A 27,997-nucleotide genomic window follows, 5' to 3' on the forward strand; every position below is an offset into this window, starting at 1 on the left:
TTTCAAATTGAATATTTTATTAACATGGTAGTTGTCTCTGTAACATGTGCACACACACTCGCACACTCAGAATGATCTGCCTGGGGAAAAAAGACTAAGTAGATCTAAGGGGGAGATGAAAAATAAAAAAATTTCTGTAAGTTGTCATTATTGTAGGCAATTATGTCCACATCACTTACAAAGCTATTGCCAAGTCTGTCCAAGGAAGCAGAGTTTGGGAGGGGAAGGAAAAAAGTCTGGGGGAAAATTCAACAGTGGCATAGCAGAGCTCTCAATATGAGAAAGCTGACATTATGTGGACTTTGCTGTGAATTTCGTCTTTGCAAAATATGGGGAGAAGTTTGTCAATGGGCAGAAAATAAGAGAAGGCGGTGTGAAGTAGGCTTTTGCAGTCAATTTTCCTCACAGTACTTGTGCAGGGTCATCAAGAAAATGCTTAGTCTTTCTCTGGAACCAGTTTCAGAACTTTTCCAATTGCAATGGTTTTACCTAGAAATGAAATTAAAAAAAACAAAAAAAAACAAAAAAAAAACAGAAACAAAAACCCTTTTCAGTAGTTAACAGCAGAGCTATATGAGGTATTAAAGCTTATTATTTTAAACCATACAATGATTTTTCACAATGCAAATTACTAATGGACCAGCTTTCCCATCAAAGGTGTGATTTCTGACGAGGTTGTCTTCGTAAGTGGGTCTTTGGAAAGAGGGCGGGGAAGCTGAAAAGAAACGACACTTCCTGTATCACAAACCCAAGCTCGGACAAGAAAAATGTGGAGGGCTTATACCACGGAATGCTATTTGGCAATAGAAAGCAAAGAATTACATAGAATCCATGTTGTAACACAGTTGAACCTCAAAAACATGCCAAGTGAGGGGCGCCTGGGTGGCTTAGTTGGTTAAGTGTCCGACTTTCGCTTAGGTCATGATCTCGCGGTTGGTGGGTTCGAGCCCCGCGTCGGGCTCTGTGCTGACTGCCAGCTCAGAACCTGGAGCCTGTTTCAGAGTCTGTGACTCCCTCTCTCTCTGACCCTCCCTGCTCACGCTGTCTCTCTCTCTCTCTCTCTCTCTCCTAGAAGTAAATAAAACATTAAAAAAAAATTTTTTTTAAAAAAACAAAAAAAAAACATGCCAAGTGAAATAAACTAGACACTAAAGACCACAAACTGTACGATTCTATTTACATGGCATGTCCTAATAAGGCAAAGGGAGAAAGACCTGTGGGTGGCGTGGGATAAGAATAGCAAGTGGCTGTAAACAGGTATAAGGGTTTTTTGTTTTTAAGATGCTGTAAATACTCTAAAATGAGAATGGGGTGATGACTATACACCTTGTAAACCTACAAAACCTCATCAAGTTGTACACTGAAAACAAGTCAATTTCAAGGTATATAAATTCTCTCAATAAAGCTGTTAATAGGGGTTCTCAGTCCTATTTTAAGAGGTACAAATGCCTTCAGGTCATGTGAAAATCCTAAAAGCCAAGCACCTCCTTAGGAAAACAAATAAGCCTGGGGTTAAACATTTTTGCTAGATTAATTTCTTCTGGCCACTGGTTTTTATCAGGTTCTAATTGGCAACTAAGATTCTCATTTTGTTACGCGAACAGGACAAACCCAGTGTGACGGGTTTCACGAATTCCTAGATACAGACTTTAAAATAAAAATAAAATGGAGACACTCTCCATACAGATTCCTCTGAAGGAAGGTTCAGGAACTGATCGCCGGCATGCTCCCCGGGCCCCTTGCAGCTGCTGACCTGCAGCGGACACACGGCCTTCTGTCCAACAGAACCGGGACCGACTGGCTGCTGATTCTGCATTTCAGCTGCGCCACATGCTTTAGGTAAAGTTTTCCGCTGTCTTAAACTCAGTACGTAAGTTAGAAGTACTAGTAAGCCACAGGGAGACATTTACTAAGAGTCACTGTGTTTTCATGCTACCAAAGACTTGCAGGGCCACAGACCGGAAAAGCACAGCTATTCGGATGCGCTCAGAAGTAGGCAGAAATGGATATGCACTGTCACATAAAAAACACTATTAAACTGTGGTAAAAGGGGCGCCTGGGTGGCTCAGTGGGTTAAGCATCCGACTTCAGCTCAGGTCGTGATCTCACAGTTGATGGGTTCGAGTCCCGCATCAGGCCCTGTGCTGACAGCTAGCTCAGAGCCTGGAACCTGCTTTGGATTCTGTATTTCCTTCTCTGACTCTCCCCTACTCACGCTGCCTCTCTCTCTCAGAAAAAAATAAAACATTAAAAAAAAAAATAAGATAAAGGGGGAGCCTGAGTGGCTCAGTCATATAAGCGTCCAACTTTGGCTCAGGTCAGATCTCACGGTTCGTGGGTTCGAGCCCCGCATCAGGCTCTGTGGTGACAGCTCAGAGCCTGGAGCCTGTTTTAGATTCTCTGTCTCCCCCTCTCTCTGCCCCTCCCCCACTCATGCTCTGTTTAATAAATAAATATATTTAAATAAATAAAAATAAATAAACTATATGAAAAACAATTTAAAAAATTAATAAACTGCGGCAAAAATTCGGTGCTAAGAGGCCACCAATTTCTGTATCCCTTTTATTCTCCTCCCTCCCCGCCATCAGTGTAGTGAATGCTTATCATACTTGATTGTAAAATGTGTCCTGAGCACAGAAAGGACTAGGTGTTACCTCAGAGGCCTGTATGGCAAAAACTTGCCTTCCGGGGTCGAGCCCTCCAGGATGGGCTTCAATCACTCACAGTACAAAGGATTTTGTCACAGAACATCTTATTTCGTGAATAAAATAACTCTCACAGCCTACTCCTTGCAAAATCTCAAAATTAAGATTCTTACATCTACAGCACGCCACTAAAATGCACGGCTGACTCTCTCTGCCGTTCAAGTCACTCACCCCATAATACATTTGTCATCGGAATATATTACAAATCACGCACCCAAGGTTTCTGGGACCTCCTGACGCGCGCGGCACTCAGACGGAAAAGCTGCGCATCCCGGGGGCACGACCAGACCCCGCGTGCAGGCTTACCCTCATCTCGTAAGGTGAAGCGCCCCATCTGAGGGAAGTCTTTGAAGGTCTCCAGGCAGATGGTTCCCGCTGTCCTCAAGCGAGCAATGCAAACTTGATCTTGTTTCACAAAACGGGGTCGGGTCTTACTTTTTTCTCCTGATTTTTTGTCTACCAAGCAAATTAAGGCCTGTCCAAGAAGAAAGGTCGTCACAATAATGCCGAATAAAAGAACCTTTAAGACAAGGAGTACAGATAAATGTGCCTCGCTGTTGCCGATCAGAAATGATCAAGAGGAGACAGTCTTCCAACACACACACCAACAACACCCCCCGTTCTCACAGTGACCGGGGAATGACGACTCACTGTGATTTCGACTTCCTCGATACAGGTGTGAATGTGCAGCACCGCGTTATAGCCCGGGCAGATGATGGACTTGTGCTCTATGATCACTATCTGCAAACAGAACAACCCACATCTTTATCCCTGGGGTGAAAAGGAGCTGAACGTTCTACAGAGCCACCTCGTACCACGGGAACGCGGAAATCAGCGCCTCAGCAGGACACCGACTTGACTTATTTTTGAGTCAGAAGTGCTGGGTCAGGAGATCCTTCCCCTACCGATCTAGGCCAAACCCTGACCTGAGAAGCCCACAGGCAAGTTCTCCCTTCTAAGAAGCCTGCCCTCCATTCTCCCCAAGGAAGGAAGGAAATCACTGCCACTGACAGCTAGTTCTCTTTTGTTTCATTCCGGCTGTGAACATCCCATAGTTGTACCCACTTCTCAAAGACTCAGGCCCAGTAAAGGTAGACAACCTGGTCTCCGGCAACCAAACCTAACCTGACTAGTGATCAGAGCTTGTGACGGAACTCGAAAATTCGGTGGGCTACCCCAATCATACTCTGTCATCCTTGGGGGGAGGTCAGGTGGCTAATAACATGGAGAAACTGTGTTTTCCTGTCTGGAAAGTTACTTACTCTGAACAGACAGACACAGCCTCATCGCCAAGGCAACTGTGCTCCCCTTACAGGGAAAGACACTCTGAGCAGAATGTGAGTACCAATACTTATTGTCAACAGGAGATCAAAAAGTAAACAGGAACTTCCGAGGGCCACCTCTTGGAAGACCTGGTGTGTGTGACAGACATCACAGTCGCTTTGACCCGTATGGACGCCCTCCTCTATTTCAGCCCCCCTCCTACATGCAACGGCGTGTTACCAACCATCAGGACAAAGGGTGTTTACATTCTAATTTCATACGGAGCGTAGAAGCTGCGAAGACAATCCCAATAACTAGTCTACCTGGGCATCAAACGTGCGTCCAGAATGACAAAGATTATTAGGATCACAAAGTATGAATCCCGGAAGAATCTCCTCCTCTTCAATGCCTTTCAGTCGGATCTTGAGGTTTTCACCTGGGGCTACAGAGTCAGTTTCTACATCATCGGAAAGGATTCCAAGAACTTCCACGTTGTGCTTAAAAAAAAAAACACACACACACATACATATAAACCCAAAATGGGAGGTTTTTGGACACATCCACTGCACGGCAGAATGTAACACGATCTGACCAGTCACTCTAAGCCCCACAAGTCACATTTTTCTGCAGTTGCAGATTAGCCAAGACGCTTATTAACATTAAATCTAACATCTGGATTTTAATTTTACGAATGTCATTTTTATGATGATGCTTAAACTCTAGGATTTCAATGGATACCGCTTCTACTAACTCTCAACCCCGAACATCTGAAGACTGTACTTCTCCAAAGTTTCTTGAACAATTAAGCTTTAAAAGAATATTGACTAGGGGCACCTTGGTGGCTCAGTTGGGCATCTGACTTCGGCTCAGGTCACGATCTCATGATTCATGAGTTCGAGCTCTCCTCGGGCTCTATGCTATCAATGCGGAGCCTGTTAGAATCCTCGGCCTCCCTCTCTCTGTGCCCCTCCCCAGCTCTCTCTCAAAAAAAAAATAAACATTAAATACACACACACATACACACACATACATGCACACACACATATACACACTTATATATTGACTAATGGGTACAGGGTTCCTTCTGGGATGCCGAACATGTTCTGGAACTTAAGAGTGGGGACAGCTGTGGACATACCAAATGTCACGAATGGTAAAATTTATAGCTTTTACCAGTTACTCTAAAACAGCATACAGATGGGAGAAAGTGTGAAAAGCAATACCCAGGAACACTGCCTTATTGTACTCCGTTTCTGCCCTTGGAAAGAATTCGTATTTTTAAAACACGTACCACAGAACGAAATAACAGGCCTCAGGACCAGACAGCCTCATGACGGCGGCGAACCCTCCAGACCGCTGCCTGGGCGACTCCCGCGGTCTCTCCCCTCCCTCAACCCAGAGCGCCCTCTTTTCCCAAAAGGCAGCTTATACCGTTTCGATAGCCGTCTGAATTCACTCCAAGAAGTGAAACAGCGCCAGACTGATTAGCTACGTTCTTGCCGGTACCAGGACAAAGGGGCAGAGACCAGCAGGCCCAGCGAAGGCACACTAACAAGTGCTGCTCGCTACCTCCCGTCCAACAAGCCAGCACAACAATCCGTCTCCCAAACACGGCCTCCTATGGCTCAACGCGATGGAGCCCGTCTCGTCTTTAAATCGATCCACAGCGTCAAAAATGGGACACCTGGGTGGCTCAGTCAGTTAAGCGTCTGGTTTGGCTCAGGTCATGATCTCATGGTTCGTGGGTTCGAGCCCCGCGTTGGGCTCTGTGCTGACAGCTCAAAGCCTGGAGCCTGCTTCGGATTCTGTGTCTCCCTCTCTCTCTGACCCTCCCCTGCTCACGCTGTCTCTCTCTCTCAGAAATAAATAAAACATTAAAAAAAAAAAATGAAGACAGATGCCAACAAATTCACCTGGCTTACAAAAGGTAGTAAGGGGCGCCTGGGTGGCTCAGTCAGTCACGTACCTGACTTCAGGTAGAGTCATGATCTCGGCCCCACGCTGGCCTTGCTGCTGTCAGCCTGTCCCTGCAGAGGCCCCTCTGTGCCTCTCTTGGCCCCTCCCCCACTTGTGCTCACTCTCACAAAAAAGAAAAAAGAAAGGATTTGCCTTTTTTTTTCCTGCTCTAAGGACCCCGCGTAAGTGGAACTTTACATTATTTATCTCTTTGTGACAGGCTCTGTTCACGTCACACAACACCCCTGAGGTTCAGCCATGTTGTAAGCATGCGTCAGAAAAGCTGCTGGATCATACAATTAATCGATCTTTAAAATTCTGAGGAAACATGTTTTTCCACAGCTGCTGTGCACTTTTCAGTTCTTACCAACAGCATACAAAGGTTCTCCAGTTTCTCCACATCCTCCCCAAAATCTGCTAGTTTGGGCTTTGACAGCAGCCACCCTGACGGGGATGAGGTGCCATCTTGCTGTGGTCCTGACGTGCCTTCCCCTAACGATTAGAGACCTGGAGATCTCTTTCATGTGCTTGCTGACCATCTTCTTCAGACATGCTTAAGTTCCTTGCTCATTTTTGACTTGGGTTATTTTATTTTGTTGTTGTTGAGTTGTTTGTTTTTTAATTTTGAGAGACAGGGTGTGAACAAGGGAGGGAGCAGAGGGAGAGAGAGAGAGAGAATCTTAAGCAGGCTCCATACTCAGTGCAGAACCCGACCTGGGGCTGGATCCCATGACCCTGGGATCACAACCTGACGCTCAACCAACTGAGCCAGCCAGGCACCCCTGGAGTTCTTGAATATTCTGGATTTAACCCCTTATCAGATTTATGATATACAATTACTTTCTCCCGTTTTGTAGGTTACCTGCCCATTAATTTTTTAATGTAAGATAGTCAGGCATCTGCGTCCTTTAAAATATCTAACTCTGTTCCACAGAGACTCAGCAGTACTAAAGTGAAGTGAGTTTTTGAGGCTTGCCTAACCCACAGGCTCTGCTACAGAGACCCGCCCGGTCATCAGCACGGCTCTAACGAGTCCACCAGGACCCCTCACCTACAGCCACAGCCGGGCACTACTTCACGTGAGGACAGTGGATTGTACTTCTCTTCCTGTTGTGGTACAAAACTCATGAAATTTACCTCTTTCAACCATTTGACATTGTACAACTCGGTGGCGGCCAGTCGGCATCTCGCAATACTGTACACCCGTCACCAGCATCTAGTTCCAGAACATCTTCATCACTCCAAAAGGAAACTGTGCCCCTCACTAAACAGTCACTCCCCATTCTGTCCCCTTGCCTCTTGGAACCACCAATCAATCTGCCTTCCATCACCACGACCAAACTACTTCTGTGCCTGCTCTGTAGATCCACAATGAGCTCCATTTTCATTCACTGTCACCAGCATTCAATTGCGGTGATAAATACCTTAGTAAAATAACAAGAGACCAGGATAGGCTACTCCAGTCTCCGATGCATAAGGTCTCAAGAAACCTCAAAGTACAGTGTGTAAGGTGCCAATTATACCTAAACATTACAGTGACAAGGGATCCTTTCCCTAATTCACTGAGCCTAAAATGAGCATGAAGACATTCTCCCTTAGACTAACAAAACCCCTATTTGGAGGTTCTGATGGCTAAAGTCTACCTTCCTACACAGCGCCTTTGGAGCTGGGAGAAGGCCGCTCTGGGAAGCAGGTAAGAGAGTTCCTTAGTTACGTGTGTGTCGTCATCAGCAACCAAGCAGTCAGAAATCACACAAAGGAAGAGTTCACGGGGATTCTGCGTGTTTTAATGAAACCCTCTCCAACAGTGAACAGATTACAAAAAGGTAGGAAGAAAGAATTCTGACAAGACTCATTTATGGTAAAGGCAAATCCTCTTCTCTAAAATAGGTGAGGAGCACAGATTGGACACGTTATTTTACAGTATCCAACATAACTACATACAAGAAAAAAAAAAAGGCCAATGAAACCATGATTAAACTTGACTTTTCATCCCTGGCCCGCTCGCTGAGGTCACGTGTTAACAGCAACAGGTCACTTATCCACTGCAGGCCTCTACGTGGCTCTTGTGAAAGATAGAAGGCAACACTCTCTTGATACACCTTTCGGCTCTAACACGGGGCTAATGCTGGCCCTCCCCATTTGTCACTGCGTCCCTGTGACACACACCACTTACCCTGGAGTAAATTGTGTACTTGACATTAATAAAATGTAATCCTGGATTTTAAAAGTTTTCTGTTAACAGAAATCCCTACATTGTTTTTAAAAGTTCTAGCGCCTTGCTAACATTTTCAGGACAAAACGCAAGTAAGAGCATTACTAATTCTTACCTTGTTCGGCATCATCACAAGCTGCTGGCCTTTACAGATAGACCCTGATTCCAGCTTTCCCAGGACCACGGTGCCCATGTCCTGTTTCGATTTGAAATCAGAAAATTGAGATGCAAACTTTTATTACTACTCTACGACAATTCAACAACCCAAAGTGAAATCTTATGGGGCTTACTCATACAAGAAAATCTTCAGCTCAAGTGGCAGAAGGCTTAGGATTAACCTTAAACACAGCACATGTAACAAATACTCCATATTGTTTGTCATCGGCACATGTACGATCAGAATACTAGTAAGTACGCCTGCCAGCTAAAAAAAGCGTGGTAATGGAAACAGCACCGAATTATACATCTGAAGATATGAATTATTTTGCTGAAATTCATTCAGATTCTCTCTCAACTCTGAGCCTGCTCCCTCGTGTGTAAAATTAGAAAAATACTCGTTCAAAAAACATAGCATGGAGCTAGTGGAAGAATCAAGTATTTGAGGAGGGCAAAGCATCACATACTGAGAAATGGTGAAAAGCGTGTTGGTGAGGCTGCGGTGCGACCTGCATTCCCATACTGCTGCTGGCGTTCGGAAGGCTACTGGCCCGTGTCCATCAACGGTAATGTGTAAGTCCTCTGCCTCCAGCAGTTTTTACTTGTATGACTTTCTCTCTACAAAATGATTACTGGCTCACTGGGGAACTGCTTAAATAAACTAGGCTGGCTGATTAAACTGCGACCCATCTAGATCACTGAACAACATATGGCCATTAAGGAAGACACCTAGGGGTGCCTGGGTGGCTCAGATGGTTAAGCCCCCGACTTCGGCTCAGGTCATGATCTCACAGCTCGTGGGTTTGAGCCCCACATCGGGCTCTGTGCTGACAGCTCAGAGCCTAGAGCCTGCTTCGGATTCTGTTGTCTCCCGCTCTCTGCCCCTCCCCCACTCATGCGCACTCACTCGCTCTCTCAAAAAATAAACAAATGTTAAAAAACTAAAAAAGAGACAACTATGCTATGTTTTTTATTATCATGGTTATTTTGTAACTTAAAACACAAAACGATGACTTCACCTCCCATAAAACCCAATTTCTTGAACATTCGGGGTACCTTGTACTTATCCACAATTGGCAGCCTGATTGGTCCATCAACTGATCTATTGAAGTTTGGCAAATTATCCAGATACGGAATAAATGGCAAACCACTGAAAACAGAGTAACATCCATTAAAAAGAATCAACATAAGTACCAAGAATTTTAAGAAGTTACAAGACTGTAACCTTCTACAAAACAGTTCTAATAATACTTCCATTCTACCCACGTACTCTCTCATTAAACCAATTTATTACCCAGTCCATCTCCTCCATTCCTCAGAAAAATAAAAATATAACAAAATAGCTCTAGAGATATAATAAAAAAAGCTTCATCATAAACTTAAGACTTAGAAAATATTTTATAGCAAATGGCCTACATTTTGTAATAATTGGCTTTCTTTCTGCTACTTAATTTTTATGGACTTCTCCAGCTCTGAAATTAGGATTCCATAAAATCATTTCCCCTTTAACACTACAGTGTATCAACTGGGAGTCTTAATACTGCCAAGATAGCAATGGTCCCCAGACTGATCTACAGATTCAGTGCAATTCCCCCTGAACATCCCAGCTGCCTTCTGGGATAAGATGACAATCTGATCTTAATGTTCATATAGAAATTCAAGGGACCCAGAATAGTCAAAACCATCTTGGGGAAAAAAATAATAATAAAATTCAAAGAATCACACTTCCCAATTTGAAAACTTACAAAAGCTCAGTAATCAAGACTTTACGTAACGAAAAAATTAACCCAAAACGCAGCAGACAGACATGTAACTGAAAGAGCGAAAACTGAGGCAGGCTTCGAAGAAAAGAGGGGCGCAGTGTCCGTGCCTGTGAGGCAAGGGTGTCCTAACGGTGTCCCCAAAAGCACAACCAGAAGAGAAAACAGACTGGATTTCATAAAAATTCAAATCTTTTGTGCTTCAAAGGACACCATCAGGAAAGTGAAAAGACAAGACAGAGGAGAAAATATGTGCACATCATTTACCTGATAAAGGACTTCTACCCAGTACGGAAGGAACCCTCCCAACTCACTTAGAAGAAGACAACACGATGACAAATTCAGCGAAGGTCATGGTATTTTTAAAGCCACAGTTAGAGAAAGTATTTTCTGAAATTACTTATGAAGATATAAACTTTTCCTGAAAAGAAGGAAAAGGTTACTTACGTGTACCAAGGGCAGAAATCTGATTGCTCTTTAAGATTTGCTCCAGTGAGTCCTGAGCAGGGCATGAAGTGAATGTCCTTTTTGGGATTGAAGCCAACTTTTTTCAAAAATGGCACTAGCTTCTCTTTACATTCTTCATACCTGTGAACATTTATAAATAACCCCATTATAATATAAAACAAGTGAACTCTAGTTTCATTATGAAACAAATTAAGGTTTAAAAATTTTCAATTTTTATTTATAGTTTTGAGAGAAAGAGAGCAAGCGAGCGAGCGCACACGAGCAGGGGAGGAACAGAGAGAGGGGACACAGAATCCAAAATAGGCTCCAGGCTCTGAGCTGTCAGCACAGAGCCCGATACGGGGCTCGAACTCACAAACCATGAGATCATGACCTGAGCCGAAGTTGGACATTTAACCAACTGGGCCCCCCAGGAGCCCCCAACAAATTAAGGTTTTGGAAAAACCGCAGGGGGACACAGCACGTAGCAGCAAAACAGCGAAGCTCACCTCTCGCTGCTCCAGTTCACCGTGGGGTCATCCATCTTGTTAATAAGCACGATCAAGTGTTTCACACCCGCCGTCTTTGCCAACATCGCGTGTTCTCTCGTCTGTCCGCCTTTTTCAAATCCAGTTTCAAACTCTCCTTTCCTAGCAGAGATGACCTATTCCAAGAAATCCAATAGTTTACGCTTACCTTTCCCATTCAGGTGTACCCTCCGAGCAGCGGAAAAGTCTTTCCTCTCAGTTTTATAGAAGCTTTTTGCAAGAAAATCACAGTGAATGAGCTATATAACATGGGTGCTTTTGAACAGCACATCTAAATGGCTTAAAGTTTCTTCCGATCCTCCAATTTTCCAAAATCTCACATGCCATTGTAATTTGCAAAGTCACCTGCATGTGACTTCGGGCCAGCACGCTGACAAAGCGGACAACCCTGCAAAATGCCTGAAGGCCTTGAAGAAACAGATAATTTCTTCCTGAGTTGCAGACCCGCCGCACACAGGGAATGTACAGAACGGATCGGGCGTGGCGCTGAACCGACACTAAGTTCTGACACGGTCATGGATAACAGCAACGGCAGAGACAAGATGGAATGTGTTTGCCTAAGTGAACCCAATGACAAAGACTACTTGAGAGCGGGAGAGACAAAAGTGACACCTGTCACCGTATGCTACAGCTCACTGCAACCTGCGTTCTAGCTGTTAGAGGGTAAAATCAAGCACTTCGCACTGCAGTGGGGCTGCTAGCAAATACACAGGCGAGGGGCGCCTGGGCAGCTCAGTCAGTTAAGCGTCTGACTTCAGCTCAGGTCATGATCCCGGGATTCGTGGGTTCGAGCCCCGCAATGGGCTCTGTGCTGACAGCACAGAGCCTGGAACCTGCTTCGGATTCTGTGTCTCCCTCTCTCTGCCCCTCCCCTGCTCACACATCTGTCTCTCACTCTGTGTCTTTCTCTCAAAAATAAATAAACATTAAAATTTTTAAAAAAGTTTCTTTCCATCAGAAAACAAAACAAAACAAAACCAACAAATACACAGGTGAACCAGAAAGGTCTTTCTTACCAGAACAGCCAAATCAGCTTGAGAAGCACCACCAATCATATTTGGGACAAAACTCTTGTGGCCAGGGGCATCCAGAATCGTGAAATGCTTCTTTTCCGTTTCAAAATAGGCACGGCCCACTTCGACTGTTTTACCCTTGTCTCGTTCTTCCTGATTTGTGTCTAAGGCCCAAGACAAGTACCTGAAATAATTTTACAAGAAGAGAAATACTGCTAAGAACGTAGGAGTTTCTACAATATTCTCCTACTGCTAAAGGTGTGACAAGGACGTCCGCCTCACGTCCAGCACACAACGTTTGAATCGTGAACAGCGCAGGGGCATCCGGCTGGCTCGGCTGGTGGGTCATGCAATTCTTGATCTCGGGGTTGTGAGTTGGAGCCCCACGGCTGGGTGTTGAGATTACTTAAAACTTTTTTAAAAATCTTAGAGAAAAATTCATGGGGCGCCTGGGTGGCTCAGTCACTCGCATCTACTTCGGCTCAGGTCACAATCTCCTGGTTTCTAAGTCTGAGTCCCACACAGGGTGAGCTCGAGCTCCCCTTCTCTCTCCCTCTCCCTCCTGCTCTCCTCCCAGTCTCTCCTTCTGCCCCTCCTGGGATTCTCTCTCTCTCTCTCTGCCCCTTGCTCACTTGTACCCCCATCCCTGCTCTGAAAAAAAAAAAAAAAAAAAATCACATGAAGAAAACTGGGTAGAAATGAAAAGTAATAGACTAAAACTTGTATTATTGTGATTCAAACACTTTGAGGTTTTACAAATATCTAGTCAATTACAGGTATTCCCTGATTTTTGAAAGTTCCTGTTAGGCCACTTCGCTTTCACAAAAGACCTACATTTAGTACCTGTGTTTACAAACTGAAAGATATTCGAAGAGGATTTTTAAAATTTTTTTTCACAAAAAAAGGTGAAAGGCAAAAACAGCGTTCAGCGTTCGTTCTGCAGCAAACTGTGATGGAGGCGGCGCGGCGCCACACGCTCCTTCCCCAGGCGTCTCTGCGGCAGGCGGTCACAGCTTTGACCTGTGCCTGCGCATCTGCGCGGGGGCTCCATTTATTTTGTCCCGAGGTATCAGAAAAGCCAGAGAGGTTCCTCTTTGGGTCTGGGAAGGCTCAACAAATGTTTTCCAGGGAAACTGATGACAACTGCTTCTTTGCTTTAGGCCATTGGCTTACAAAAGATTTGAATGGAACATTCTACTCTTGGATATACAGGGGAAAACCAGTATATATATTCTATAAGCAAACAGTATTTATGAACACAAGCTGACTACACAGAAAGACTACTTAGGATCAATGCCAGTATCACTGTGGGTTTCTACAATCAGCTGGCACGAAGAATAACACAAAAAAACACTATTGAGGGACATTTTTCAAAAGCAGAAGCCACTAACTACCATCCGGGAGCAATGATTACCTGCTAAAAATCATTTCGGTACCTCTTTGCCATGTGAAAACGATTTATGTAAGTTCAAAGCATTTGTAATAGTAGGAGTTAATTTAGATGAACTCATCATCTATATTTTGTAGTATATCATCCATTTTTTAGTATAACATTGGTTGGGGCTTAGTTGGGGCTTTAGTATAACATTGGGGTGGCTTAGTCAGTTAAGCGTCCGACTTTCACTTAGGTCATGATCTCGCGGTTCATGGGTTCGAGCCCCGCGTCGGGCTCTGTGCTGACTGCCAGCTCAGAGTCTGGAGCCTGTTTCAGAGTCTGTGACTCCCTCTCTCTCTGACCCTCCCCTGCTCACCCTGTCTCTCTCTCTCTCCTAGAAATAAATAAAACATTAAAAAAAATTAAAAAAACAAAACATTGGTAAGGATCTTTCCCCTTAATACAGAGCAAAACAATTAAAAAAAAAAAAAACAAAAACAAACAGAACAAAAACCATGAATGTCCCAGATAAATCTGAACTTTTACAAGAAAGGTAAGATTAGGAAAAAAAACCTGACCTTTTCTCTCATCTCTCAAAGGCAACCACTGTCAATAATTGTGTCCACTTTTTTCTTTCCAGGATTTATTTACATTGTTACTGACCACATCCTAACCACTATCATGTCACCTGCTTTTCCCCCAAATCCCACTGTAACCTAAGCTCTACTTCGAGTTATTACAGATTTGATAAATGCAATGTTTTGGCGGTTAGGTAACGACCCGCCAGATGGATGGCTTGGAATTTATCCTGCGTCTGTGACTGACACTTGGGTGTTCCCAGATTCCCTGTGCGGCGCCAGAGTCGTCAGGGGCTGATCTACTGTGCAGTGCGAGGGGACAGGACACCTCTCCTTTGTCGGGACACCAGCTCAGACCCCGTACGCTTGTATCATAGTAGACGACAGAGGCACTGAGTAGGCAGCGTTTCCTTAGAAGTAATTTATAGTGCCGTCAAAGTTTACTATACCAGGTTTCTCTGTTCTTTTCTTTAGCTTCTCTTTCATATTTCTCAAGTGTCCTCTTGTCAACCATTCCAGTCAAATACCTGAAATCAGAGAAACAAGAAGTAAACACTTCACCACTCACCAACTACTCGGTGCACTTTAGGGAAACTCTGAAGCTCTTTAGGGGAATTTTGACTCCAGAAAACAGCTATTTTAAAATAAAGGAGCCACTGATGGATGCTCAACTCCTGGAACGTTTCAGAGGAAAAGGTATTTACAGAGTCTCAAGTTATCTCCCCACAGATAAAGGGGAAAAATAATAACTTCACAGCAGGGAATCCAGACAGACAGCACGAGAGCCTGTAATCCTGGCTGATACCACCAGTAGTAAAGAAAACACACTGACAGGTGCCTGGGTGGCTCAGTCGGTTAAGTGTCCCCCTCGTGTTTTCCACTCAGGTCATAATCCCAGGGATGTGGGATCCAGCCCCACATCAGGCTCCACACTGAGGAAGGAGTATGCTTGGGATTTTCTCCCTCTCTCTGCCCTTCCCCCGCCCCCTGCTCATGCTCTCTCTAAAATAAACAAAAGTAAACAAAAAAAAAATAATAATAATTTAAAAAAAAAACAAACAAAAAACCCATTGAACACTGACATGAGGTACCCCGGACAGGATGCTCTTAAAAGAGCAAACACACATCCTTGTGTGATAGTCTTGCCCAAATACATAGCCGCGATCTAAAGGTGAAAAAGTATCAGTTGAACCCAAACTGAAGAAGGTCGTAAGTAGCACCCTTCAAATGAGGAAGTCAGGGAAGACCAGAATGAGGCAATGTCACAAGCTGGAGAAGACCAAGATGGAAAACCGGAGGATGGGACATCTAAAGGCAGCGCAGAATTCTAGAACCGAAAAACGCCACGTGTGGAGAAACTGGTAAAATTCAAGAGCCACGGTTTATAGTACTGAACCAATGTGAACATCCCAGTTTAATGACTGTACTATGGTTACTGAACACGGTAACGCTATAGGGTAGGCGGCAGGAAAGGGGTATGGGAACTCGATGCTGTTCCTGTAACCTTTCTTTAAGTCTAAAATTATTTCCGAATAAATTTCTAAAGGGCAAACAGAAATACTACATGAAGGAAAATAATTCCAACAGTGTTGCTCAGGCAGTTCAGTCTTATTAATCATGTCAATATTTAATACTTAATATTGTCAAAGTAAGATTATAATTTTTAAGCTATTTCTTAGTAATACTGGACTGCTTCCCTTGACCCAATCCAAACAAGGCTTCTTGTTCGAGCTCTCTCATCTCTGTGTCCTCTGCAGTCATCTATGGTGCACGCTCCTAACCAGTTGAGCACAGAATCCTATCCGTGAAAATGATAGCCCATAAGCAAAAAATATACATTCTCCTAAAACACAAAATCAGGGGCGCCTGGGTGGCTCAGTTGGCTAAGCGGACAATTTCGGCTCCGGTCATGATCCTGCAGTTTGTGAGTTAGAGCCGCGCATGGGGCTCTGTGCTGATAGCTTGGAGCCTGGAGCCTGCTTCAGGTTCTGTGTCTCCCTCTCTCTCTGCCCCCCACGTCCCGCTCATGTTCTGTCTCTCTTTCAAAAATAAATAAACGTTAAAAAAAATTTTTAAAAACAAAAACACAAAATCAAATGGGCCCAACACTTCCATCTACTGATAGCCTTAAGGATCTCTATTGAATACCCTATTCCAAGGTCTGCTGCAGAAATTTTTGGTAGTTGGCCAAGACTACCAACACGATTACTTAACAGTGAAGATATGCCCCCAAGATCCTCTGATGGATGGTACAGTTTAAAGAAAAGGGGTCTAATTTAGAAGGGATTAAAAAGATAATAATAATCTCGATCTCCAGACCCTGAGATCAAGAGTTGAATGCTCTTAAGAAATTTAAAAACAAAAAGGAAGAAAAAGAAAAGAAAAAAGGAGTCACATGCTCCACGAACAGAACCAGCCAGGTCCCCCAAAACTGTAAGACCTTTTAATAAAAAAAAAATGTTTTCAGGGGCGCCTGGGTGCCTCAATCAGTTAAGTGTCTGACTCTTGGTTTCGGCCCCAGTAATGATATCCTGGTTCGTAAGAGAGAGCCCCAGGTCAGGCTCAGCACTGACAGCACAGAACCTTCTTGGGATTCTCTCTCTCCTTCTGTCTGCCCCCTCCCGACTCATGCTCACTCACTCTCTCTCAAAATAAACTTTAGAAAACTGTTGATACTAGAATATATTGTGAAGGTCAAGCACAGTGCACTCATCCTTACATAGCTTCTATATGTGATAACAAGTTACCTTAGCATGTTAGCGAGAACACGTGTCTGAGTGATGCACGTTGGATTTAAGAGCTGATGGATATGGGAAAAACGGGTTCCCCCCACATACCAGATTCAAGTGCTGGTTTTGATTATTCCCAAGAAAATTATATTCAAAGCAAACTAAGATTTCCTATAATCCAGGAGTATATTTTAGTTCTGATTTTTAAAAAAATCTAAAACGCAGCTTTCAGAAATACGTTTAGTTAAAGTTCCATGAGAATCTGACAGTGATAACAAAAGAATTCTAGGGAAGGCCTAAAATCCCTAACAATGGGGCGCCTGAGTGGCTCAGTCAGTTAAGTGTCTGACTTCAGCTCAGGTCTTGATCTTGCTGCTCGTGGGTTCGGGTCCTGTGTGGGGCTCTGTGCTGACAGCTCGCAGCTCAGAACCTGGAGCCTGCTTCAGATTCTGTCTCCGTCTCTCTGCCCCTCCCCTGCTCAAGCATATATAAATATAAATTTATTTATATTTATATGCCTATCTCAAATATAAACATTTTAAAAAATGTAGAAAATACTAACAATGATCACATTGCAGAAATTTCATCTTAATTAACATCAGCTTTCCTTACAGGTAATGTCTTTCGAACTTTTTCAGGTGGTCTGTTTGATCTCCCTCACTTGACTGGTATGTTCGCAATGCCCAAAATTCCTTCAATCAAGTTAACTCTATTATTTAACAACAAATGTAGACTTACATTATCTGTCCTCCAATGGTGGACTTGCCAGCATCTGAAAGTAACAATATCATGAATAATATGCAAACCACGGTGTAAGAAAAAAAATAATAAAACAAAGCCTACTATATACACTAACACAACTAAGGGTACCACTTAGCACATCTATGTACATAATCTCGGTTGCGAATGAAGCTAAGACCCCTCCCAGCTCAACAACGATGTACTGCTGGTAAAGAATGTAGAACGACTTTACTGATAAAGAAGAATTTGAACAGGCTGCTCTATGACCTTCAGCTCAGAGCACAGCAGCAACAGAATATAAATTACCCAAGGGACCCTCAGGGGAGAGCAGAAGTAGCCAAGGAGTTGTGCACTACATTTCGGTAGCCTGCCTTTTGCTTATTTTAGCAAATACAGGTGTTCCTTTACAAATTTCAGAGGAGTTCTTGCTACGAAAATAGCATGGGGTAGCATTATATTCAGGAGGAAGCAAAAATAAAGGGAAACAAAAAACACATAGTTCTATGTTTTCTCACAATTCGAGGGATCAAGTCAGACGGTCAGGGAATGTCTGAGCCAATTAAACAGGGTTTCGTTTTGTGCTAAACCAGCAACCTGACAAGCATCTCGAAGTCACTTCAAATTAATTTCCTAGTCAGACAAAATTAAACTATCGAGGTTAGATGAAGCCCATAAAATAAACAAACTAACCGAAGTTGCCCAAACCCGTAAGCACGTTTTCTGGGGTATATTAATGTGTAAGTGTCACAGCACACTTGGCCGCCATCAGTGTGAATCACACACAAATATACGGAGGCTGATTTTCGTCCTGCTTCCATAATTACAACATTATTTCTCTGCCCAACCTTCAAAAACAAAGTGCCGGCAGTTTGTTGCCAGCTAAAAAAAAAAAGCAAAACCCTAATGAGTTAAAACTAAAAACTGTTTCAGATGAACTCAGTTCAGATTCACTAAGCATCTCCAAGTAGCTGTTGGATGCATCCAATGGCCAGTCATTTCTTTCACTGCTACGAGGGCAACTTACCTACGTGCCCAATGAACACGACGTTCACATGCTCTTTTTTGGGAGCCCCTGGGGGCGCAACCACAGATTTAGGTTTGGGTATTTCCTCCTCTTCCTCCATCATTTCTTGGGTGGTCTCCTCCGGGGGTCTTCCATCTCCCAAGGAACCATCTCCCGGCTCCGCTTCGCTGATTTCTTCTTTGTGCTCCCATGATTCTTCTGGGGACATCTCTGTCTCCCCATTTTCTACTGAAATGAGACAGTTAACTTAGTACTCTGAAAAAGACATACAGCCTGTACTCTAAAACACAGATGTCTTCAAACAGCTAAAGGATCTTTGCATATTTAGTTCCATTTCCTAATTCCTAGTGAAACGTAAGGAAGGAAATCTTTCACAAAAGAAAGGGATGACGGCTTTCAAGCCTGGTCCCACTGCTGACACCAAAGCTGACATCAGAGACTACGAGCGACTGCGATCTTCACGAAGCTTCATTTCCATAAGGACACACAGGACAAAAACCGGAGATGTACCATTCCTAACAGCCCAGTCATCCCAGGGTCAGAGGACCCTGACAGAGGGCAAGGAGCAGAGTTTAAAATCAGAACACAGGATTTACGAGGGCTCTGCCTTTTCCTCCACAAGAACTTTAGCATCAACTTGGTTGATCTCCTTGGGAACAGGACACCCTTAACAGTAAGAAAGTTACATAAGGGAAGGAAACTTCACAAAGGAAATGCAACAAGCCCAAGTCCTTAACCTGACTTGTGCGCTCTTGCCCTCCGCTCTTAGGCGCCTGTCTGCAGGCAGCTGCCGTCCAGCTAGCCCGGCTCTCTAAATCCCAACAGCAGAGACTCAATGTCAGGTTTAAATGGAGGCATTGCAATAACCCTAACGCTTACATTTGTACTTTCTATCTTGAGAGTTAGAGGGTTTCATATTGCTGTATTAATACAGTCAAAAATTTTCTTACCAACAGGTTCTGAAAGTTCCATGCTAACAGCTGAATTTGAACCTAGACAAGAAATTGAGATATAACACATTTACAAAACAATTGTACACATCATAGACAACTTAACGTTTTCTCAGTTAAACATTCAAAGGCTCGAGCATAGAAAATTACCTTCACATAGCAACGACTGTTCCTCTTGAAAAGGTTCCGCGGGTGCTGTTTAATAGAAACAAGTTCTATTAAAAATTAAGCCCTATGCATCCATTTGTGTTTATCTTTCAAGACACAGTAAAAACAGAATTTCAGTTCCCAACAAAAACCTCAATAACGTAAACCAACAGCCACCATCCCAGGTGTTCAAACTAGAAGTCTCTTTTTAAAAAAAATCTTTAAGGGGCACCTGGGTGGCTCAGTCTGTTAAGCGGCCAACATCACATCAGCCCAGGTCATGATCTCATGGTTCATGAGTTTGAGCCCCACGTCGGGCTCTGTGCTGACAGCTCAGAGCCTGGAGCCTGCTTTGAATTCTGTGTCTCCCTCTTTCTCTGCTCCTCCCCCGCTGGTGCTCTGTCTCTGTCTCTCTCTCTCTCTCACAAAAATAAAACAACAAATAGTAATAAATAAATAATCTTTTTCTACTGATTGGGGTGCCTGGGTGGCTCAGTAGGTTAAGCGTCTGGCTTCAGCTCAGGTCATGATCTCACGATTTGTGGGTTTGAGCCCCATGTCAGGCTCTGTGCTGACAGCCAGCTCAGAGCCTGGAGCCTGTTTCGGATTCTGTACCTTCCTCTCTCTCTGACCCTCCTCTGCTCACGCTGTCTCGCTCTCTCTCTCTCAAAATAAATAAAACATTAAAAAATTTTTAAAAATAAATAGAATAAAATAAAATAAAAATCTGATTATGGACAATTTTAAAACATTTTCATTAACTGAAACATATTCTTAAAGGCGTAATTATTCTCTCAATTTGTTTCATACAACTTTTCCTTCAAAGGTATTATAAAAGCAATGTGCAACCCAGTGCTGATCAAATTAATCAGATTTTGCCTAACCAATATCCATTATTTCTCTAGACTCTCCTGGAAGCTGCAGCCCAAGAAGTCTATGATTAGCTCTATTTAAGATTCTATAATCACCTGTGTTCTCCTCAAGGTCTTTGAATCAATTCTATTTGATATCAATAAAATGAAAAGGACAGTAACATAAAGTCCTTGAAATGCAAATGATCCCTTACAACGCCTCAGAAAAGGTGATTACAATGCCAGTTTTGTCCTGTATTAGAATTCTGAGATCAAACCACAATCCCATTTCTACAGCTGTCACACTACAAATCTACTTATGACATCAGCGGAAGAGGTGGAGGAGAAATCTACACTGACACCCAAATCTGTAAGTTTATTTTTTATATCTAAATGATACCCCAGTATCAAAGTGCCCTTGCTTCAAAAAATCTCCAAGATACCAAAGGTATCAGAGAATTTGAAGCCACCCGAATTCTGCACACCAATCAATAAAGAGTAAGGTGTTCATAAACTGCAAAGCTCATAGTTAAAATCACCGCCAGAACACCTATAAGCCAAGAAAATTTCGGGCCCGGGGCGCCTGAGTGGCTCAGTCGACTAAGCATCCGACTTCGGCTCAGGTCATGATCTCACGGTCCGTGGGTTCGAGCCCCGTGTCGGGCTCTGTGCTGACAGCTGGCTCAGAGCCTGGAGCCTGTTTCAGATTCTGTGTCTCCCTCTCTCTCTGACTCTCCCCTGCTCATAATGTCTCTCTCTCTCTCGGAAATAAATAAAACGTTAAAAAAAAATTAAAAAAAAAAAGTTTTGGGCCCAATCTTCAGTAACATGAAGTGTTTAAGGAAGTAATTTCCTGTTCCTGAAAGGTAAAGGGCAACCAACCTTTTCCGAGGAGGAAGTGACATGCTGAGTGTCACCTGGGAAGATCAGGGTAGCACAGAGATGATAAGGGAGGGAAAGAACACCCCTGCCAGGAGGACCACCACCACCACCTCAGGAAAACACGACACGTGAACAAGTGAGAGTACGACTGGGGAGGAGGGGTGAGTGCAAAGATAACAGAGGCTTCATCTAACAGAAGGAGGAAGAGTGAAAGGTCTACGGTGACCCCAGCCTACGTGATTAGCAACATATTAACAGAAAATAAGAAAAAAAAAATCACTTGAAGGGAACAGGAATTATACTTCAGATATAATACAGATTAACCTTTCTTCATTTTCCATTTCAAAGAAAAGTTTATGGGTAGCGTAAAGGACAAATTGCTCCATTTTGAGAGAAAGCCAGGCAGTGCTAAGGGAATCACATCCTTATGCCCCCCGAGCGCTGGAGGGGACAGAGAGGCGAGCACTGAGCCGACCCCCGCTTCCTGTACTGGCCTGTCACCTGAAGCTGTGCGATGCAGTTATTTCATTGGAATTAGGGACAGGACATGCCACCCACCTGACAGGAATAAACAAGGGAATACATTTGTCCGGTGTCTATTAAATAACTCCTGGCACCAAGCAGATACTCAACGTGTGAGTCTCTACCCCCGAACATGCACGAGAACAAACTCAACCCTATCAGCCAGCGCGACTGAGTATCAAACGTGGGCCAGACTGGCCATAAAGGCTCACGCATACACAGGCAGCTGGAGATGGGGCCACATTACCTCCGCCTGATTTCTAACAAGCTCCCATGTGCTGACTCNGACAAATCCCACTAGGCTTTTCCAAGTTAGGCAAGTACCAACTTGCCTTCGTCAAAGAGCCCCTGCTGAAAAATCACTCAGTGCAAGTAAACTGAGTCAGCAAGGCAGGAAAGGGACGGTGGGATCTGCTGTCAGGCAGTAAGACACCCCAACTGTGGCTGACCTTTACAACATCACACAGTTCGCACCCCTGACTTCCCGGGCCCACACTGGCTCCCAGGCTAACGCATCCCCAGCACTGCAGAAGAGGGTGAGGCGCATCTCGGGGCAGCGAGCCCAGTCACGGGACGGCCTCCGTGGCTGCAGCTCACGGCACCCTGAAAATGTGCTCCTGCTTTTACTTTTCACTACATCCTCCATTCGCCATATGTGTGCCTTAAGTCTGTACAGCTTACGGGGCACAGAGAGTCACATACCAAAAACAATGCAGTGCTTCACACGTACACTGATGATATCAAAGGGCCCCCAATGTAAGTTGACCCAACTTTCCCAAGGTGGAAAAAAGCTTTCCACACATTCAGATATGGATCACATTATAACGGCAATGCTAGTGACATTTGTGAACTATTATTTTTGGAAAAATGAACCAGAATAATCAGATATAGCAAGATGTTCTTTTAAATTTAAACTTCTCGGGGCGCCTGGGTGGCTCAGTCGGTTGCTGTCCAACTGCGGCTCATGTCATGATCCTGCTTCGGATCCTATTTCCCTCTTTCTCTGCCCCTCCCCAACTCGTTCTCTCTCTCATTCTCAAAAATAAAAAAAAATAAAAAAATAAAAAAATAAACACTTTAACTTCTCAATATACTTGTACCCAGTCTTCTCACGCACACACACTTACAGGCAACCTTTTCCAGCTCATTCTACTCAGATCATGTTCATACTGCGTATCACCTCCTGACATTACTGGCTACTAAGGAGCCTGGGCTTAGACTACTACTGGGCCCAAAGTCATTTGTTCACGGTTAGCAAACATGACCGTGATTTCTCAAGTCCAGCACACTTCATATCTGCTAGTGAAAGAACAGTAAACCTCCCAAGGAGTGAGGAGTAAAATCACGGTTTCAGATTTTCCAATGGTGTTTCCATGTTCAGAAATATACCCTGGTCAAGTGTTCAAAAGAAGAACAATTCTAACAAAGGGGGAAAGTTATCAGAGCGCATCAGTGAGTAAAACTGCGATGCCCCAAATCAAAAGGAAAAGTAATACTATAATTTATGATAAAGGAAGATTAGTGAACTGGCTGTGATACTAGGTATATTATCACAAATTTGAAAACAAATGAAAGATTTCACCAGAATATTGTCACACAAGAGTACTGCCTATAGTTTAACACAGATGATAATCTGAATCTTAAAATCACTAGAGAAAATTTGACCTTGGTGAAATAAGTCAGACACAGATCATCACCTGTTGTACAATTTCACTTACGTAAAATGTTCAGAATAGGTAAATGCATAGAGACAGAAAGCAGGCCAGTGGTTGTCAGAAGCTGGGAGGAAGAGAGGGGACCAGGAAGTGACTGCTTAATGGGTACAGGTCTCCTTCCGGGGTGGCACAAATGCCTTGGAACTAGACAGAAAAGATGGCTGTATAACACTGGCTGAACTATTCATTCTAAAATGGTTAATTTCCGGGCACCTGGGTGGCTCAGTTGGTTAAGTGCCTGACTGTTGATTTCAGTTAAGGTCATGATCCCACAGCTTTTGAGTTCAAACCCTGCATCTGGCTCTTCACTGACAGCATGGAACCTGCTTGGGATTCTCTCTCCCTCTCTGCCCCTCCCCTGCTCATTCTCTCTCAAAACAATAAACATTTTTTTAAAAAATGGTTAATTTTATGTTACATAGATTTCGCCTTAATTTTTAAAGAGAATATATATATTTTTAAAAGATCTGATCATGGAGGGAGCCTGGGTGGCCTGGTCAATAGAGTGTGAAACTCTGTTCTCAGGGTCATGAGTTCAAGGCCCACATTGGGCATGGAACTCATCAATCATCAATCAATCAATAAAATAAATACAATAATATAACTGAATAACTAAGCTATGATCATGGATCAAAGGACTTCGACACATAGACTTCTACTTTGCTAGCTCATCGTACAGCACAAGTCAGTCAAGGCCAGATAGATGGTAGATTGAAAGCCATGTTTTAACTCAAGCTACGTGTTTTCTTTTTCTTTAAAAAAAAATTTTTTTTATATTTACTTTTGAGAGAAAGGGAGGGAGCAGGGGAGAGGCAGAGAGAGGGGAGAGAGACAGAATATGCCGAGCGGGCTCCACAAGCTCAGCGCAGAGCCCGACGTGGGGCTCGATCACAGGACCATGAGATCATGACCTGAGCCACAATCAAGAGTGGACGCTTAACCGACTGAGCCCCACAGGCACCCCGATCTCCCACTTTTATCACACTCCCTGGCCAGCCCACCACCTGAAGGCTAATGATCCCTGGTGAAGCCCTTCCAGGCTAGGACCCTGCCTTCAAGTACAGGTGCGTGCACGTGTCCATCTGGTTCCCAAGGACAGGGCAGACTTCCGGAGTGACGGTTCCGCAACACGGAGCATCCGTTCTCTGCCCCCGCAGTCCCCGCAGGCTGGACAGCACACGTCCTGAACGGACCAGATACAGCTGATCCTACCGAGTTAACCTCAGCTTCCCTTTGGTCTCCACGGGGCCGGTTTCCTGTGCCCTGTCACCTCAGTCTGCGCAGAGGTCCCACATTCCCTGGAAGGCCCCGGGTACAGCCCATCTTCTCTGTGTCCACTTTTGAACGGGGGCTCAGAGAAACAATTTTCAAGAGATGCTGAAGTACGGTCTGAGTAAGGAACTCAAAATTCCCCAGCACCCCGGCGACCACAGTCTAACCCAAACTGCACACTGAGGAAACGGTCTCCCAGAGAAGGCGCCAGAAACCAGGAAAGGCAGACATCAGACACAAGAGCCCGCAGGACACACGCACAGGTCCATGGTTTTGCCTTGATATCGAGCACTCTGGACAAGCCACGATGTCACAGACAGCAGTGACCAGAGCTGATTAAATCCTGTTACGTCATCATTTCTTAAAATGTATAAAGAAGCAATTTCAAAGTATTATTTCTTTTTTTTTTAAGGTTTGTTTATTTTTGAGAGAGAGCGAGAGCGTGCGCTCACATGAGCGGGGAGGAGCAGAGAGATAGGGAGACCCAGAATCCAAAGCAGGCTCCAGGATCCAAGCTGTCAGCACAGAGCCTGACGTGGGGCTCAAACCCACAAACGGTGAGATCATGATCTGAGCCAAAGCCGGACGCTTAACCGACAGGGCCACCCACCCAGGTGCCCCTAGAATAAACTTTGAAATCAGACCTAGATTCTAATCCTAGTTCCTCCATTTATTCATGGATGTCACTTTGCTAATTTATTTAGCTTCTCTGAGCCTTTTTTACCAGTAAGATGCTTTAACAGTACCTATACCTCAAGAGAGTAGAATGAAGGTAAGGGCACATTAAGCAAATGGTAACCGCTCAGTAAATTTACTATTACAACAATCATTTCAGAGCCCCATAATAATTACAAAAACTTAACAATGAAACAGAAGGCAAATTCCCAAGTAAGAAGACAGACCCATGCTGGCTGTACTATCACCTGTAGGAACAGCCTCCACCCCATTATTAAACAGTGGGGTGTGTGCAGAGAGCACTGAACTAGCAGTTAGCAAATGTGGATTCCAGAATCAACCAATCATTACAGCTGTGAGAGACCTTTTGCATTCACTTAGCATCTCTAGGCTTCATTTCTTTATCCATCAACAGTTTAGTACTTTACCCAAAAGGCAACCGTATTACTGCTCGGGTCATGTCCAGCCCTAACATTCCAAGGTCCTATTTATTTAGTCCCTAAAGCAAGGCCAGACCAGGCTCTCTCTGAGAGTAAAATCCCACTATGGTTTTCAAACAACCCTCAAACACACATCTATGAGTTGTATCCCACCTACTTCAAAAACAACTTGAGGTATACTTAAAATACATCCAGTAAAACCATTTCAGACAGCCCCAATCAGGTACAAAGATAAGAGGAAAGCACCTAGATGCAACCCAAATCAACTACCCAAAGGCAATGGCCACAGACCACTAGCACGGCAACCTGCTGGACCTCTCCAGAAATAGTCAAGCAGGAAACACCCCACTGACATTTAAGGTATGCACTTTGTTTCAAGTGAAGGCACATACCTTTACCAAGTCAGCGTGTGGTTCGAAATTTGTTGTCCCCACTCTTGGGCCAGGCTAGCAAAAGACGCTCAGAAAATCCTTCCTAAGCGTTCTGCTCACTTTGAAAGTAGAATCACGGTGGGGATCTGGTTCAAGTGGGAGCACCGAGACAAACAAAGCCATCTATGAAAAAACCAAATACATCTACAGCCCAGCCATGCTTTGTTAAAATCTACTGAAAACAAAGACACAACTTGTAAGCAGCTTTGGTACCAATCAATGACTGCAGTTAAAAAAGGAGGCTAAGGACCTCAGAACAATCAAGAACCTTCAACTAGTGGCCAAATTCTTGCTTCCCAAGGATTTGTTAAGAACTGTGCACGGAACGGCGCAATCCGACATCAACAGGCCCGACAGACACGCCACCAGAGCTGCCGGACTCACTGCTGCTTGATACGAAAGCCACAGCTAGTGGTGTGAAAAGAAAAGTGATGCTCACGGGGACGCCAGGCATAGCACGGGACCGTAGTCAACGGTACGGCAGTGTGGTGACTGCTGAGGGGCCCACCACACTGTGCACTCGAAACTAGTGTAACGTGGTGCATCAACTACCCTTCAATTAATAAAAGATAACCAATGCTCTACTCTAGCAAATTCCTAACAAACTTAACAAAATACAGAAACACAAGGGGAACTGTACATGTGAACTATATCTCAATCCAAAAAATCCCCAGGTTGGGGCACCTGGGTGGCTCAGTCTGTTAAGCGTCGGACTTCAGCTCAGGTCATGATCTCACGGTTCATGAGTTCAAGCCCCGTGTGGGGCTCTGTGCTGACAGCTCAGCTCAGAGCCTAGAGCCTGCTTCAGATTCTGTGTCTCCCTCTCTCTCTGCCCCTCCCCTGCTCACGCTGTCTCTCTCTCTCTCTCTCAGAAATAAAACATTAAAAAAAAAAAAAAAACCCAGGTATTCACATACACACACACACAAAAAAAACACTTGGCGGAAAAGAGAGCTTTAGTTTTATGATTAGGATGACAAGGCTGCAATCATTTACGTAGGGAAATCTATGCACAACTCCCCCTCTGAGCCTTGAAAGCCCTCCAAGCCCTCCAAGGTGGCAAGGGCCCTCTTACTTCCTTGTGTCTCCCATGAGCGTAAAATGGGTATTTGATCACTTTCTAGGCTCCTTAAGGAATCACAGCTTAGTCATCTTGGTGACATCCCTTCAAGTGCCTCGTCGAGCATCCTGTGTTCTGCAGGCAGGCAAACGTTTGTTCCTTAACTGCTGTATATCTAAGCAAAACCAGATTCCTGGCTCCAAACATTCCATTCTAATTCTGCTAACTCACCCCAAAAGGTTATCAAATCTCTTTTTCATTCCTTTCTTTTTCAACCAGAAAGACAATACTGTTTTAACACTTTAAGCCATTTTCCTCCCCAGTAAACAAAAGCAAGCAAAACTAAGGCTTAAAAATCTGTCCTCTCCATTTCCCTAACCCGCATGATAGATTTTAACTGCTGTCTTTTCATGGAGTACATTTCCAGAAAAGGTGAAAAATAAGCAAAGGACAGAAGAATGCAGTAAGTTACGTATTATCTACACTAAATAAAACCTGCCCAAAGAAGGCAGGTTTCTTCCCAAACATTCAACAGTTTGAAA

General features: G+C 44.0%; 1 protein-coding gene across 1 annotated transcript in view; it reads right to left on the reverse strand.

Moving 5' to 3' along the window:
• The window catches only part of GSPT1 (G1 to S phase transition 1), a 32,384-nt gene continuing 4,387 nt past the window's right edge, over positions 1 to 27,997 (reverse strand). Inside the window, exons 2-15 of the mRNA XM_077773348.1 lie at positions 19,611 to 19,655; positions 19,461 to 19,502; positions 18,511 to 18,738; positions 17,484 to 17,517; positions 14,466 to 14,543; positions 12,067 to 12,247; positions 11,012 to 11,166; positions 10,503 to 10,643; positions 9,352 to 9,445; positions 8,255 to 8,335; positions 4,292 to 4,465; positions 3,357 to 3,446; positions 3,012 to 3,180; positions 1 to 489 (exon numbers count right to left, since the gene is read on the reverse strand). Coding sequence (XP_077629474.1) covers positions 437 to 489; positions 3,012 to 3,180; positions 3,357 to 3,446; positions 4,292 to 4,465; positions 8,255 to 8,335; positions 9,352 to 9,445; positions 10,503 to 10,643; positions 11,012 to 11,166; positions 12,067 to 12,247; positions 14,466 to 14,543; positions 17,484 to 17,517; positions 18,511 to 18,738; positions 19,461 to 19,482 — 1,500 coding nt within the window. The 5' untranslated portion in view covers positions 19,483 to 19,502; positions 19,611 to 19,655 and the 3' untranslated portion in view covers positions 1 to 436. The remainder of the gene's footprint in view (positions 490 to 3,011; positions 3,181 to 3,356; positions 3,447 to 4,291; positions 4,466 to 8,254; positions 8,336 to 9,351; positions 9,446 to 10,502; positions 10,644 to 11,011; positions 11,167 to 12,066; positions 12,248 to 14,465; positions 14,544 to 17,483; positions 17,518 to 18,510; positions 18,739 to 19,460; positions 19,503 to 19,610; positions 19,656 to 27,997) is intronic.

Source organism: Crocuta crocuta, unplaced genomic scaffold (genome assembly GCF_008692635.1).
Source record: "Crocuta crocuta isolate KB4526 unplaced genomic scaffold, BGI_CrCroc_1.0 scaffold16, whole genome shotgun sequence".
In the NCBI taxonomy this organism is placed as follows: domain Eukaryota; kingdom Metazoa; phylum Chordata; class Mammalia; order Carnivora; family Hyaenidae; genus Crocuta; species Crocuta crocuta.